The 15619-nt window shown below is 66.1% G+C and overlaps 2 protein-coding genes across 4 annotated transcripts in view; one reads left to right on the top strand and one right to left on the bottom strand.

Annotated features, from left to right (window-relative positions):
• Nucleotides 1-6958, bottom strand: part of FLNC (filamin C) — a 28176-nt gene extending 21218 nt beyond the window's left edge. For both annotated transcript variants that reach the window (XM_053942487.1, XM_053942488.1), the window contains exons 1-10: nt 6589-6958; nt 4556-4804; nt 4201-4298; nt 3701-3851; nt 3019-3137; nt 2816-2893; nt 2081-2243; nt 1294-1494; nt 769-906; nt 296-422 (exon numbers count right to left, since the gene is read on the bottom strand). In XM_053942487.1, coding sequence (XP_053798462.1) covers nt 296-422; nt 769-906; nt 1294-1494; nt 2081-2243; nt 2816-2893; nt 3019-3137; nt 3701-3851; nt 4201-4298; nt 4556-4804; nt 6589-6925 — 1661 coding nt within the window. In that variant the 5' untranslated portion in view covers nt 6926-6958. The remainder of the gene's footprint in view (nt 1-295; nt 423-768; nt 907-1293; nt 1495-2080; nt 2244-2815; nt 2894-3018; nt 3138-3700; nt 3852-4200; nt 4299-4555; nt 4805-6588) is intronic.
• Nucleotides 6724-14983, top strand: OPN1SW (opsin 1, short wave sensitive). 2 transcript variants are annotated; one of them, XM_053942491.1, is made up of 7 exons: nt 6724-6751; nt 6843-6910; nt 12302-12542; nt 13158-13326; nt 13494-13659; nt 14043-14282; nt 14741-14983. In XM_053942491.1, exons 3-7 carry the CDS (start codon nt 12311-12313, stop codon nt 14861-14863), a joined length of 930 nt encoding a protein of 309 aa, XP_053798466.1. In that variant the 5' UTR covers nt 6724-6751; nt 6843-6910; nt 12302-12310; the 3' UTR covers nt 14864-14983. The 2 variants fall into 2 exon arrangements, with proteins under 2 accessions (XP_053798466.1, XP_053798465.1); XM_053942490.1 differs by lacking the exons at nt 6724-6751; nt 6843-6910 and having other exon boundaries at nt 12200-12542.
• The last annotated feature ends 636 nt before the right edge of the window (nt 14984-15619 follow it).

Genomic DNA, 15619 nt, shown 5'->3' with positions numbered 1-15619 from the left:
TACACTACACCTGCACACACCTGCACCCCCCAGTCCCCCCAGGTAGCTCCCACCCCTGGGGGGACACCTGCACCTCAGATTGGCTCCGGCGGATGAGGGAGGGCTTGTACCCCACACACACCCCCCCCCATTCCCCAAAAGCCTCCACCCCCGTGGGACGTCTGCATCTCAGATGGGCTGGGGAGGGTGGAGGGGCAGTGAGGAGCGGGGCTTGTACATCCCCCCCTGCCCCCCCTTCCGCACAAGCCCACCCCCCTCACTTCCCCCTGCCGGGACCCCTGCGCTTGGCACTGACCTGCGGGGGATGGCGTAGCCACCCCAGGTGATGGACACCTGGTAGGTGCCGGGCACCCGGGGCACGTACTCGCACTCGTAGACGCCGTCACCGACATCCCGCACTGTCACCGGCTCCTCCGTGCCCCCTGTGGGAGGGGGGCAGATGGGGCACCCACCCCCGGGGCACCCAGCAGCCGTGCACCTCCCATGGTGCCCCCCAACCCATGGTCAACCCCAGCATGGCTCCAACCGTCCAACCTCCGTGGACAACCTCATGGGACCTGCGCCCACGCACCCAGCTCCCCATGGCCACCCCCATGGTGTCCCCCACCCCTAGAGCCCCCATGGTGTCCCCCATCTATATCCATCCCTCCATGGGGGATGCCCACCCATACACTCACCCATTGTGCCCCCCCAGTGGGACCCTCCCCACATCCTTCCAGTGGCCCCTCACCCTTCCAGCCCCGCCATGATCCACTCAGTGACACGTACCTGGTCCCCGCAGTGTCACCCGCAGGTCCCCGCTGCCCGCGCCCCGCGTCAGAACCTTGAAGTCAGCCACGTCCTGCACTCGGACCCCCCGTGGCTGCAGCCCCCTGCCCGTGGCCCGGACCGCCGAGGGGGTGCAGGCTGCAAATTCCCATTAGCACCCACCAGGCACCAGGGGGACCCTGGGGAACCCCCAGGGACAGGAAGGGGGGGTGTCCCAGGTTGGGAGGGGCCCATGGGGATGCCCTGGGGATGCCCTGGGGACAGGAAAGTGCCATGGGGCACAAGAAACCAACCCCTGGGGACACCCTGGGGACAGGGGTGTCAGAGGGACACCCCAGGGAGTGTGAGGGGTCCATAGGTTCACCCACGGTCACTTATTGGTGTCATGGACCACCACGTTCACCACTGGGTGCCTTGGGGCCACCGTGGTCACAGTTGGGTGACGTGGGGCCACTGATGGGTGTCATTAGTTACAGTCACCACAAATGTTATGGAGCCACGTGGGGACCCAGGAGGGAGCCTCACCTTCAGCCACATTGACAGTGAAGGGGCTCCTGGGGACCTGGGCGCCAGCATAGGTGACACAGATGGTGTGTGGCCCTTCAAGGACAGGCCGGTAGGTGCAGCGGAACACGTTGTCCCCCTTGTCCTCCAGCATCACCTCCACTGTGTCCTGTCGGCCCTGGGGGTCCGTGATCACCACCCCCACATCGCCCGAGCCAGCCCCTGTCGTCACCAGGACATGTGCTCAGTCCCATGGCCAGGCCACCGTGAGGACATGTCCCCAGAGTCACCCAGCCATGCCTGACAACATGGCCCCACAGCCACCAGACCACCCATGGCCATGGCACAAGAAGGACACAGCCTTGGTGCCACTTCCATGCCATGGCCCTGCCACCATAAGACCACCCCATGGCCACGTCACCACGAAGGTGTGGCCCCAGAGCCACCAGGTCATGCTACATCGAGGCCACCTTGAGGACACGTGCCCAGAGCCACCTGGCCATGCTGTGGCCCTGGAATGAGAAGGAGGTGTCCCCAAGCCATCATGAGATCATGCTATGGTCATGCCATGGCCCTGCCACTCCAAGGACACAACCCCAGAGCCACCAGGCCACCCCATGTCATCATGAGGACATGGACAGTGCCAGCAAGTCATGTCACAGCCACCACAAGGACACGTCCTCAAAGTCTCTGGGTCATGCCATGGAAATGCCACCATGAAGGCATGTCCCCAGTCACCTGGCCATGCCATGGCAACACCACCCCAAGGACATGTCCCCAGGGACCCCCAGCCCCCCGGTGCCCCCACCTGCAGTGTAGATGTCGAAGTAGGTGGCCTTGTTGGCCACGTTGCCCACAGGCTCCAGGCCGGGGCCGCGTGCTGTGACCTTGCTGGCGTCGCCCAGGGCCATGCCCACAGTCACCCCAAAGGGGCTCCCGTCAATGTTCTGCCCCGCAAACAGCACTGTCACCTGGAGGGCACAGGGACATCAAAGGTGTCAGGGGACCACGGCCCCCACGGCCGCACCACACCCCAGGAAGAACCCCCCATGGGTCCCCATGGGGACAGCAGTGACACACACCCCAGGGACACCACCTAGGATGACAGCCTGAAGAGGATCCCCCTCAGCAGTGACCACCCCAAAGGACTCCCTATTGTCCCCTCCAGGGACCCTAATACGTAGAACACCCAGGAATCCCAACAGGACACTCCAGGGTCCCCCCGTTACAACACCTCCCCCCACAGACTTCAGTGTGCCATCCCCAGGGACCCCAAGGAGAACCCCCCAGAGATCCTTAGGGACCCCCTAGGGACCCCCAAACCCCACTGTGCCAGGTGTCCCCCATTCCCCTTGGGAAGGAGGCGTGGGAGGGGCAGCCACCATTCTGAGACATGGGGGTGTCACGGGGTGGGGGTGTCACGGGGGTGCCATGGGGACGTCACAGGGGGCATGTTGTGGAGCTGTTGCAGGGGGTGTTGCAGGGAGGGTAGCAAGGGGGATGTCACAGAAGGGTTGCCTTGGGGGGTCACCAAGGTGCTCACCTTGTGCAGCCCCCCGACCTTGGGGACGTAGGTGACACTGTATGTTCGTTTCTTGTCATTGTTGGGGACCACCTTGGCCTGCGGTGGGAAGAGACCCCAAAACCGGGGGAAGGGGGTGACACAGAGCTGGGGCACTGGGGGGGCCTCTCCCAGAGAGGGAGATGGGGGGGATCCCCCAGAGGGGGGGCCAGGGTCCCCTGTACCTCCTCAGTGTGTCCCTCGGGGTCCTCAACATAGACCAGGACCTCGCCCATGCCTGCCTCGAGGGTCTCCACTGTGAACTGGGCAGGGCGCAGCACCACATTCCCCTGGGGCTCGATGCCTGCAGGGTGGGGGGAGTCAAGGGGGGCCCCAGCCCCTCAAAACTCCCCAGGACTTTGGGGCCCCAGGTTGTCCTTGGTGGTAGCAGGGGGGTCCAGAGTGTCAATGGTGGCCTCCTGAGTATGGGCAGGTGAGCCTGATAGGACTTTGAGGGGTCCCTGTGCATAGCGGGACTCTTGGGGAGCCCTGGGTGGGGAGTGGAGACCCTGGGGTTTCCCTCAGGTGTCCCTGGGCACAGGTGACACCCCAGGATTGGAGAGGGGTCCCTGGGCTTGCAGGGGGCCACAGTTTACTCTCTTGGCCTGACAGCTATAGCCCCCAGGCACTCTCGTGTGCTGGGCTCCAAAGCCCCACGTCCCCCACCCAATACCCTCCGCGTGTGCTCCCTGTGCCAGTCCCCATGTGCCCCTGAGCTCCCCTGTGTGGGCTCTGTGCCCCTTTTGTGTCCCATGTCCCATCTGTGCCAGCCCCCTGGTGCCCACACAAACCTCCAGCCCCTCCTGCCCCCCTGTCCTGGGACCCCAGCTGCCCCACGGCCCCCCGAGCCCCCTCAGCCCCCCGTACCGGGCCCGTAGGCGCGCGCGCGGCCGGGCTCGGGGAGACGGGGGCGCACAGGGGCCCCCGGCCGGAGCTTGGCCTTGGGGAACTGGGACAGGTACGTCATCACTGAGTGCTCGTCCACGTTGGGGTCCACGATCTCCTCGGGGGCGATCACCTGGCGGGGAAGCCCAACACCTGTCAGACCCTGCTGGGGAACCCCCCCACCACGCACCCCACTACCAGGAGGGGCCCCCTGACACCTGCCTGACCCTCCTGAGACCCCAACACCCATCAGACCCTTCTTGCCCTGCTGGGGAACCCCCACAGCCACACTCCTAGCACACCCACAGGTGCCATGGGGTACCCCAAATGCCCCGGGACCCCTGTGGATCCCCAAGGACACCCCCTAGACACGCCCTTGCACCCCCAGCATCCTCTCCCAGTGCCTCCCCCACCCATTCCTGCCCTGCATCGTACCTGGGCGAGTGCCAGTGCCCCCGCAGTGCCCCCCACCATGCCCGTACCTGGGGGACTCCCAGCCAGTCGTCCGCCTGCTGCATGGCCTCCCGAGCGTTCTGCACCGGCTTGTTGGGGTCCCACTTCTCCCAGTCTGGGCACAGACCTGGGGGGACCAGAAGGGTCAGGGGCGCACCCCCGTCCTGCACGTCCCCCCTTCTGCGCCTGGTGCCCCCAGCATCTCCACCGGTGCCCCCCGAGCCAGCCTGCACCTCGTACCCCCCGTGCCAGCCGCCCCCTGTCCCACCCCCGCCCCCCGCCCCCCGCCCCCTACTCCCCCCTCACTCGGGGCACAGTTCTCCCCCCATTTGTGCCCCCCACGCCCCCCGCGCCCCACGGTCCCCGCCCCGCCGTGCTCCTCACCCGGCGCGCAGTTGTCCACCAGCGCTCCCAGCGCTTTCCCGTCGCGCCAGTCACGGTTGAAGTTGGTGATGGGCAGCTGCGGCACCTTGTGCTGGATCCAGCCCAGCAGTCGCTGCTTGGGGGTCTGGTGGCGGCCTTCGTCATCCTCCTCCTCCTCCCACATAGGCATGGAGATGGAATAGTGCAGGATGAGGGTCCAGATCAGCCCCAGGATCAGCTTCAGGTTCCCGTCCACGATTGCTTTGCTGTCTGTGGGGGAGAAACGGAGGGGCTGAACCCCGATATCCCTCGGCACTCCCCCCGGGAGCACCCCGACATCCTGTGGGACCCGCTGGAGGGATTCCCGCACCCTGACAGCCCCGGGATCAGCTTCAGGGTCCTGTCCCGGCTGTCTGTGGGAAGGGGGGATAATGGGAGGACTCGCCTGGGGCACCCCCAAACCCCACAGTACCACCACAGGGACCCCCGACACCCCGACATCCCGAGGCACAATGGGGCGGACCCCAGCACCCGTCTCGGGGCACCCCGACACCCCAGGCAGTGCCACGGGACCCTGCACCCCAACACCTGCCTGGGGACACCCCGGGGCACAGCAGTGAGGGATGACCCCAGGACACTGCCCCCTGCCCATCCCGAGCACTTCACCCTGCAGGGACCCCAGCACCCCCCGGGAAGTGCCTGGGGGGGCACGACCCTGGCAGCACCCGGGGGGACCCCAAGGCAGCACCCTGAATGCCACACCCCTGACCTTCCCAAGGGATTCCTGGAGTGCCAGAATGGGGACACTGAGGCAGGGGACGGCTGCGGGGGGGGAGGGGGGCCCGAGGCATCCCGGTCCCTCCCCCACCGCCCTGCGGAGCGGACCCTCCCCCGCTCCCTTCCCCCGCCACTTCCCCCCACGAGCGATCGCGTTTCAGGGAGGAAATGGGGGAGATGTGGGACAAACCCCTCCCCGCCGGGAGCTCCGTGGGGGGGAGGCAACGGGCAACACCTGGGAGGTCCCAAACTTGGGGTCACATCTCGGGGGGGGGGGGGGGGGGGTCCCGGGAGGGGGCAAAGACACGCGTGGGAGGCGGAGCTGACACCGCGGGAGGGGCTCTCGCACCCCCCGGGTCCGGGCGTGCGAGGGGGGCCGAGCACGGACGTGTGTGCTGGGGGGGCCGCAACAAACCCTCCCCCCGTGCCGGGGGGGTCACCCTGCAGCTGTCGGGTGGGGGTGGGCGCTGAGGCCCTGCGAGGGGTGGGTGCGTGTGCGGGCCGGGCCCCCCCGCGCGTGAGCTCAGCGCCCCGGCCCCGAGCCAAGCGTGAGCTCAGCCCCCCTGCACGGCCCTGCACGGGCCGGACCCCCCCGCTCCGCACGCCCTGCGCGGGGTCGGGCCCGCAGACCGCGCCGCCCCCGCACACTCACCCCTTGCACACTCGCCCGCAGCCCCTCCAGCCTTGCACGCTCACCCCCACTCCCATTCCTGCACCGCTCTTGCACACTCATCCAGCTCCTGCTCCTGTCACCCTTCCCCTTGCACATTCATCCCCGTTCTCATCTGCCCATCGGCCTCACTTTTGCACACATCCTCCATTCCCATTCATCCATCACCCTACTACTCTTGCACACTCACCCACGGCCCCATCCTCATTTGTCCATCATGCCCCTTGCACACTCATCCTCCACTCCCACTCCTCCATTCCCCACCCTTGCACTCTCACCCTATTCACACTCATCCATGACCTCCCTTTACACACTCATCCACCTCCTCACTTGTCCACCCCTGCCCTCGTACACTCACCCTCAATTTCCCATGCCCCCATCACGCCCACCCTTGCACACTCATTCCTCATTCCCATTTGCCCTGGCACGCTCACCGCCAGCCCCATCCTCGCGCTGTACCCTCTTTCCACTGCACCAGCGCTGCCCCTGCCCTTGCACATGCCGTTCCCACTCCCCTTCCACCCCCCAGCACCGTTCCCATTCCCCTTTCCCCCTCACCCGCCCTTTGCTCACCCACCCACGGACACTGCTCCCCTTGCACACCCACCGATGGACACGAGCTTGATGTGCTCCCGCTCCAGGAACTCGAGGGCCACCGAGACGTTCTCCAGCTTCATCTGGCGGAAGTTGGGGCGCGGGTGGTGCTTGCGCCCCATCTTCTTCTGGCTGAGCACCTCGAGCAGCGCGATGAGGCGCAGCCCGTCGCTCAGGTCGCGCTGCAGGTCCACGATCCGCTTCTGCACACACTTGAGGTGCTCATTGCACCAGCGCGTGAACGTGTTCTGCTGGATCTTCTTCCAGGGCGCGTCCTCCGCAAGGTCCTTCTCGGTGGCCGGGAGCTCCTCGGGGTCCTCACCCGGTGCTGCCTCGTAAGTAGAGTTCATCCTGGAGGGCTCGGGGGGTCCTCGATGGGCAGGGGGGTTCCTGGGTGGTGTGGAGGGTCCTGAGTGGGTAGGGGGGGAGGGGGAAGCACTGGGTCACTTCTGGTGCTGGGTGGGGGTCGTGGGTCAGTCCCAGTGTCCTGAAGGGATCCCGGTACCGTGGGTGTGGGTCCCAAATCGGTATTGGTGTCCTGTGGGTGCCCGGGGTGGGGGTTCTGTGTCCCGGTGGCAAAGCTGGCACTGGGGGACGGTGTCCTGGGTTGGGGACGGTGTCCTGGGTCAGAGCTGGTGTCCCGGGTGGGGCCCTGGGTGGGTGCTGGTGCCCGCTATGGGGTCCCGGCGATGGGGGGCGTCCTGGGTCAGTCCCGGTTGCTGGGTGGGGGCCCGGGTGGGTGTCTGTGTCCTGGATGGGGTCCCAGTTCCCGGCGATGGGGGACGGTGTCCTCGGTCAGTCCCGGTGCCCAGGGAAGGTCCCGGTTCCCGGCGTCAGTACGGGTGCCTGAGGACGGGGTCCCGTCTCAGTGCCGGTGTCCCGAGAGGGGTTCGCTGCTCGGTACCGGTGTCCTGGCTAGCGGTCCCTGTTCCCGGGCTCGGGGGCTGGTGTCCTGGGTCTGTCCCGGCGCAAGTTCCCGGTGGTGGGGTTGGCTCCCGGTGGGTTCCCGGAGCGGAGCGGCGGGTCCCGGAGGGCTGGGGGGTCCGGTAGGTTCCCGGGTCGGTTCCCGATTAGTTCCCGGAGCGGCGGCTCGCGGCGAGCTCCTCTATGTTCGCGATAAGTCCCAGGAGCGTTCCTGGGCCAGGGGCGACGGCGGCAAGTGGCGGGGCCGGGGGCGGCGGCGGCTTTAAGCGCTGCCCCGGCCCGGCCCGCCCCGTCCCGGGGAGGGACCGAGCAGGAGGGACGGAAAGACCGCCCGACCGGCCGGGGGTGGGGGGCCCGGCCGTCGCTATTTACAGCCCCGCCCTCACACCCGGACCCCCAGACACCGGCACCCCCGAAACCGCCGCACTTCGGCACTCCCCAAACCTCGGACCCCCGGACTCCGGCACCCCTCAAACCTCGCACTCCGGCACCCCCAAAACCCCGGAATCCAGCACCTCCCGAAACCTCGGATCACAGCGCACCCTGGAGCCCCCGACTTCAGCACTCCCGGACCAAGGCTCTCCCAAACCGCGGCACTCCCGAAACCCCCAAACACTGGCAGTTCCAAAAACGCACACACATCAGCACCCCTAAATCTCTGACATCCCTAAAACCTCTGTAACCTCAAACACGGGCCCACCAAAACACCGACACTCACAAACAAAGCACCCCAAAACGCCGGCACCCACCAACTCCCAAACACTAGCACCCCAACACCCCAAAACTCCCCAAATTCCCTGAAGTCCAGTGTCACAAACTCCTAAACTCTGGCACCTCGGAACCCCCTGCCCCCAGGCACTGGCACCCCCAACCTTTGCACACTGAACCACTGCCACGCCTAAACTTCGGCACCCTCAAACCTCAGCACCCCCAAACCTCAGCCCCCAGGTACCCCAGCCTCTCTACACTGAAACACTGGTACCCCAAATCCCGGCACCCAGACACCCCCGAAACTCTAGCACCCCAAAATCCAGAATCCACCCCCAATAATCCCAAATACCTGCAACCTCGACACCCCAAAACCTCAGCACCCTATAGGCCAGGCACCCCAACACCCTGTAATCCTGATACACCTGTACCTTGATACCCAGACACCCCAGACACCCCACAGCACAACGCACCCCAAAACCCCCCCAAAGACGCCCCCCAAACTTACTCGGAACCCCCTCACTCATCCTTTCCCCCTTGGGAACCCCTGAAAAACACATAAAAACTCTCCCCCAACCCCGAGGGGCACAACCAAGATCTCACAAACCCTCCCAGGATTCCCTCCGGGGAAGCCCACTGGGACCCCCCCAGAATCACCCCCACCGTGGAACCCCCACCCGCCCCCCCCTGGTTGCGCCCACTCTCCCCCAGTGACTCCAGCCGTGGGGTCCCCCTGGCCGTGCCTCAGTTTCCCACGGCAGTGGCACATGCCTGGGGAGGGGGTTCGGTCATATTTGGGGTGCACCCTGAGCCCCTCTGCCCCCCGAATTTCTCTTGTGTCTCCCCCCCTTCCAGACACCCGAGGCCTCCTCAACACCTTTGGGAGGGGCGGGGGGGACACTTGTGTGACCCACATCTGGGTCCTTTTGGGGGGGGCGATTTGGGGAGTATCGTGTTCCCCCTGTTCCGGTGCCTGCCCTGGAAGCTTCCAAGGGAACGGGGGGGGTGGGGGTGGTGCGGGTGCACCCCGAGGTGACAACGGGTGACAAGGGGTGACGTGGGGGGGTGACGTGGGGGGGGTGACGCGGTGGCGCCTGCGCCAACACCTAAAAATAATCTGCCGAGTCAGAGCCACGCACCGGCACCCAAAATACCCGGGGGGGCACGCGGGGGGGGGCACCCCCAACACATCATCACCCAAAATACGCTGGGGCAGGGGGCCGGGGGGGGGCACACAACGGGGTTGGGGGCAAAACGCGACAGGGTCCCCCAGCAGGACCCCCAAACCCATGGCAGGTGTGGGAAGGGGAGCGAGTGGATTTGGGGGGGTCAGGGTGGGCTGGGGTGGGGGTCAGGATGTTTGGGGAGGTCGAGGGTGGTGCAGTGGGATCTGAGCAGTCAGGGCACTGCGGGGGGGGTCAGTGCAGTCCGGGATGGGGGTTCAGGGTGCTGCTGGGGCAGGTCAGGGGGACCCAAGGGGGCCCAGTGCCCCCCGGGGTCTCGGCTCTGCCGCAGCCGGGGCAGAGGAAGATGATGGTGAAGGCCACGATGAGAGGACAAAGGACCTGAGCCTGCCAATGTCTCCTGGGGAGGCGACATAGGGCAGAGCCGCTGCTGCCGGTGGTGACACCCTGGGTCCAGTGTCCCCCAGCCTGTCCCCAGCTCGGGCACTGGGGCTGGAAGCACTCAGGGTCCTCAGGGTGGGGTGACACGGGGAGGGGGCCATCGGCAGCCTGGGGGCACAGAGAGGGGAACAGGGGGACAATGGGGACGTGGCCATGGGGACAAGGGGGCCAGGGCTGAGGGGCATAAGGGACAGGAGAACGAGGGGTACGTGGTCAGTAGGACACATGGAACGTGGCCGTGGGGACAGCAGGGACATGTGTGGGGCCACACCCAGGAGGGCACAAGAGCAGCAACTTGGAGGCCCCGGGAGTCCCACGGGGGCCATGGGGCTGGAGACAGAGCACTGGGGGGCCTGGGGGCCATGGGTCCCGTTTGGAGGTGGTGTTCCTGGTACCAGTGGGTGCTGCCGGCACCAGTGGGTGCTGGGGGCTTGGTGCTGGGCGCTGGTAGGTGCTGGGGGTCCTGGCAGGGCTGGCAGCCCCCGGAGCTTCACGCCCAGCACCTCCTGCTGCCGCGGGGGAGCGGCTGCTCAGCAGCACCCCGAGTCACTTCCCTGCTTCATCCGCCGTTCCAGAATCACCCAACCACAGAATCCCTGAGGCTGGAAAAGCCCTCCCAGCCCATCCAGTCCAAGCTGTGCCTGACCCCTCCTTGTCCCGGAGCCCTGAGTGCCACCTCCAGGCCTCCCTTGGACACCTCCAGGAATGGGCACCCCAAACCTCCCTGGGCAGCCCCTGCCCAGGCTGGCAGCTCCCGCCGTGCCCCAGCTCTGCCGTGGCCCCACACCCCCTGCGCTGTCCCCCCCCCGCAGCTCCCTGGCCTCAGTGCCCACAGTGACCGCAGCTCCACGGGGACACGGTGGGGGGACCCTTTGTGGGGTGTCTGTCCCCCGGGTCGCCACCCTGTGGCACCCATCTGGGGGTGCCCCTCCATGGGGATGCCCAGGAGAGCACCAGCAGAGCTGACCTTACCCAGTACAGCCCAGTACAGCCCAGTATGGCCCTGCTGAGCCCAGTACAGCCTGGTACAGTATGACCAGACCCAGTACAAGCCAATAGGACACAGTACAATCCCATGGCACAATGCAGTGCAGTACAGCCCAGTGCAGCCCAGTACAAACCAGTAGAGTACAAGCCAATATCATCCAGTACAGCCCAGTACAGCCCAGTAAAACATGGGCTGGGGGTTCAGCTCACCCAATCCCCCTGCTCCTCCCCTGCTCCTCCCCTGGCCCGTCCCTGAGCCCCCCTGGCCCCATCTCTGCCCCAGAGCTGGACAGAAGCGCAGGGTACCCCGGGGTACCCCCAGGGTGGGCACCCCACACACGCTCCCCAGGGCACCGCGTTCCCTGGAGGTGTCCCCCTCCCCTCAGCTGAGCTCTCCCTTCCCTGGGGGTCCCCGGGTGCCACAGTGCAGTCCCTGCACCGGCCTTTATAGGCGCCCCCAGCCCGGGGGGGTCCTGTAATCCCCCCTAAGCAGCTTCTGCTCATCCTTCCTGTTCCCCGGGGGTGCCACAGGCTGGGGGGGGGAAGAGGGGGGAGGGAGGGCAGGAAACACTGGGAGTTTTCTGGGATTCGAGTCCCAGCAGCACACCCCCAAAGTGACCCCCCCATCAATGACCCCCGGGCACTGCACCCCCCAAAATGAACACCCCCTCTCAGACACCCCACCTCAAGCAGTGCCCCCCCCCGTCTTTCCACCCACCCCTTGATACTCCCAGACTCCCCCACCTCACCTGGGGTCTCCCCAGCACAGGGATCCCCCAAGCCCAGAACTGGGGACATCGCTTGAGGGGGGAGACACCCTGGGGTGCTGGGGTGGGGGGCAGCAGGTGAGCTCATGAGGAAACTCCGAGTTCTTCCCAAAGCATCCAGGGCCAGGGCATCCTGCGGGAGTGGGATCAAGGCTGGAGACACCTGGGGACTCCTGGGGATACCTGGGGACACCTGGCAATTCTGGGGGTGACCAGGACAGAGCTCGGGGACCCCTGGGTCACACTGAGGACCCTGGTGGGATCAGGACTAAGGCTGGGGACTTCTGACCGTTGTGGTGGGACCAAGACTTGGGCTTGGCAACACCTGGGGACACCTGAACACCTCAGGAGGAGCAGGATCAAGCTTGGAGACCCCTGGGGACCCTCCCCATACCCAGATGTTGGGGGGAGCCCTTCTGCCCCCCCCCCCAAATCCTCCAGAGCACCGGCAATCGGCTCGACCCGGCTCAGAGGGCCGATTAGGGGCTGAGCCTGGTTTAGCCCACCCTAATCCCCAAGTTTGGCCGGGCTGAGCCCTGATCCCCCCTAAGCAGCTTTGGGGGCGCAGGGTATATCAGGGGGGTGGGTGCCCCCCCCCCCCGCCACCGCTGCCATGGACGAGGAAGAGTTCTACCTGTTCAAGAACCAGTCGTCGGTGGGGCCCTGGGATGGGCCCCAGTACCACATCGCGCCCATGTGGGCCTTCTACCTGCAGACCATCTTCATGGGCTTGGTGTTCGTGGCGGGCACGCCCCTGAACGCCATCGTCCTCATCGTCACCATCAAGTACAAGAAGCTGCGGCAGCCGCTCAACTACATCCTGGTGAACATCTCCGTCAGCGGCCTCATGTGCTGCGTCTTCTGCATCTTCACCGTCTTCGTGGCCAGCTCCCAGGGATACTTTGTCTTCGGGAAGCACATGTGTGCCTTTGAGGGCTTTGCAGGGGCCACCGGAGGTACGAGGGGACCACGGGGGCACTCAGGCTGCTGCGGCCAGAGACGATGGAGTGACCACTGGGGGCTACTGGGGCCAGAGCTGGCCACAGTGATCTCCTGGGGCTGTGGGAGTTGGGGTGACCACCACGGTCTGGTAGGGCTCAAGGTATCATGACCACCACGTTCTGCTAAGGCTTTAGGATTTGGGGTGACCGCCACGGGCTGCTGGGGTGCAGGCATTGGGGTGACCTTCTGGACCTTTAGGAGCTGACCACTGTAGTCTGGTGGGACTATAGGAGTTGGGGTGACCACTGGGGTCTGGTGGAGCTGGAAGTGGGGGTGGCCATCATGTTCTTCTGGGGCTGGGGAAGTTGGGGTGATCATTGTGGCCTGGTGGGGCTGAAGGTGGCAAGATGGGTAAGGGCCACGGGTAGGGTAGAGCCCTGTGATCTGTTGTGGCTGGAGGAGCTGGGGCGACCACTGAGGCCTGAAGGGAGGGGTGATTCCTACATTCTACTGGGGTCGTAGGACTTGGGGCGACCCGCTGGCCTGGAGGGCTGTGGGAATTGCGGTGAGCCCTAGCCCTGGTGGCCATGGGCGGTTGTGTGAGGCCAGTGGTGGCCTTGTTCCCCCAGGGCTGGTGACAGGGTGGTCCTTGGCCTTCCTGGCCTTCGAGCGCTACATCGTCATCTGCAAACCCTTCGGCAACTTCCGCTTCAACTCCCGCCACGCGCTGCTGGTCGTGGCGGCCACCTGGATCATCGGCGTCGGTGTCGCCATCCCCCCCTTCTTCGGCTGGAGCAGGTGGGAACACAGCGAGCGTGGGGGGCAGGGGGTGGAACAGAGTGGCAAGTGGGGGGTCATGGGGGTGCCATGGGGGTGCCAGGTGACTCCTTGAGGCACCAGAAGTGCCACGGGGTGCTGTGGCGGTGCCCCACGGTGCAGAGCGGGGGCTGAGCACAGCTCTGCAGGTACATCCCCGAGGGACTGCAGTGCTCCTGCGGCCCTGACTGGTACACGGTGGGCACCAAGTACAAGAGCGAGTACTACACCTGGTTCCTCTTCATCTTCTGCTTCATCGTCCCCCTCTCCCTCATCATCTTCTCCTACTCCCAGCTGCTCAGCGCCCTGCGGGCCGTGAGTCCCGGGGACACGGGGTCGTGGGGGTCAGGCACACCTGTGGCTGAAAGCGAGGGACAGAGAGTGGAGAGGGGCTGGGGGGCAGGAGGGAGAGAGGGAGGGAGGGAGGGAGGGAGGGAGGGAGGGAGGGAGAGAACAAGGGATGGAGAGATGGAGAATTGACTGGGAGCAAGGAGGGAGGGAGAGCAGGATGGGAAGCAGGAGGGAGGGAGAGGTGACTGGAGGGATGAAGGGATGCAGGAAGGGAGGCGAGATTACTTGGACAGGAGATTGGGCAGGAGCGCAGGCAGGAGGATGGGCAGGGGTCAGGGGGCTGCACAGGGGATGGGCAGGGGGCCAGCAGCCCGGGCAGGCCCAAGGTGTCCCTGTCCCTGGCACAGGTGGCGGCGCAGCAGCAGGAGTCGGCCACGACACAGAAGGCCGAGCGGGAGGTGTCGCGCATGGTCGTGGTCATGGTGGGGTCCTTCTGCATGTGCTACGTCCCCTACGCGGCGCTGGCCATGTACATGGTGAACAACCGCGAGCACGGCATCGACCTGCGCCTCGTCACCATCCCTGCCTTCTTCTCCAAGAGCTCCTGCGTCTACAACCCCATCATCTACTGCTTCATGAACAAACAGGTGACAACAGCGACCAGGGACACCCCCAGAGACACGGGCAGGGGGACACGCAGGACACGTGGGCAAAGAGGACACCCAGGGACACCTGGTGATGGGGGCATCCGGGGTGCCCAAGGATATCTGAGGACCTGGGACACTCAGGGAGACCCAAGCATGGGGACACTCAGGGATACCCATGTGAGGGGACACCTCAGGATAAAGGGATGACACCCCAGGACATTGGGGCAGTGGGGACATGCAGGGGTACCCAAGGACACTGGGGGACCAGGGACACCTGGAGATGGCGCATCCGGGAACACTTGCACGACTGGGCGTACCATGACCCCAGGGACAGGAGATAGGGCCAATGTGGCATCTGAGGGTGTGAGGACAGTGCCAGGGCCAGACACAGGACCAGTGGGACCTCCAGGCTGAGCTGTCCCCTCTCGTGTGACCCCATGTCACCTGTGTCCCCGCAGTTCCGCGCCTGCATCATGGAGACGGTGTGCGGGCGGCCCATGTCAGACGACTCCGACGTGTCCAGCTCGGCCCAGCGCACCGAGGTTTCCTCTGTGTCCTCCAGCCAGGTCGGCCCCAGCTGAGGGGCTCTGGCACTGCCCCAGCCCCCAGGACCCCCGGCTGCCCCCCAGTTATCCCCCAGCTGCCCCCACCGTGGGGCCGGCACTGCGCTGGGGGCCGGGGGCCCTGGCCAGCCTAGGATGTAGCGCGGGTGGGACAATAAACCATGGCCGCGGTCTGAGCGCAACGGGGACCCGCTGAGCACGTGGGACCTGTAGGGCAGGGCACCCACGGCATGGGCGTCCATGGGGCAGCCGTGCCCCACAGCAGGGTGGGAATGGGGGAGCCGGGGACTGGCTGTGCCGCATGGTGGGATGGGGTGGAGGCCTTGGTGGAGTCTGTGCCCCATGGCAGGGTGGGATGGGGGTCCCAGGGGTGGCTATGCCCCACTGCAGGGCGGGACAGGTCCTGGGAGTGGCTGTGCCCCACGGCAGGGAGAGAGGGTGGGTCCCAGCGCAAACTCTGCCCCACCGTGGGGCAGGATGGGTCCTGGAGGTGGCTGTGCTCCACGGCGGTGCCATGGTGGGGCCCTGCTCCCTTGTCCCCCTTTAGGCCTCACATGCAGGGAGGGCAGGGAGGTGGGATCCTGCTACCCATCTCCATCTGTGGGGCTGCGTGGGACCTAAGGGCCCGCATCCGTGGGGATAAGCTCCCCATCCATGGGGCTGGGGCTGGGCTCCCCATCTGTGGGGTTGGGGTGGGACTGAGCCCCCCCCATCCATGAAGCTGGATTCCCTCTGTGGGGCTGAGCCCCACAAGCCCCAGGGGCAGAGCTCCCA

The sequence above is a fragment of the Vidua chalybeata genome, chromosome 5 (genome assembly GCF_026979565.1).
Source record: "Vidua chalybeata isolate OUT-0048 chromosome 5, bVidCha1 merged haplotype, whole genome shotgun sequence".
Lineage (NCBI taxonomy): Eukaryota > Metazoa > Chordata > Aves > Passeriformes > Viduidae > Vidua > Vidua chalybeata.
The sequence above is the reverse complement of the archived record's forward strand: the minus strand, read 5'-3'. Positions and strand labels throughout refer to the sequence as shown.

Bases quoted from the DNA above. Each gene is read 5' to 3' on its own strand.
- OPN1SW (XM_053942490.1), top strand. From the start codon at position 12,200: ATGGACGAGGAAGAGTTCTACCTGTTCAAGAACCAGTCGTCGGTGGGG. The intron at 13,660-14,042 runs GTGAGTCCCGGG...TCCCTGGCACAG, and splicing joins TGCTCAGCGCCCTGCGGGCC to GTGGCGGCGCAGCAGCAGGA. The intron at 14,283-14,740 runs GTGACAACAGCG...GTGTCCCCGCAG, and splicing joins ACTGCTTCATGAACAAACAG to TTCCGCGCCTGCATCATGGA.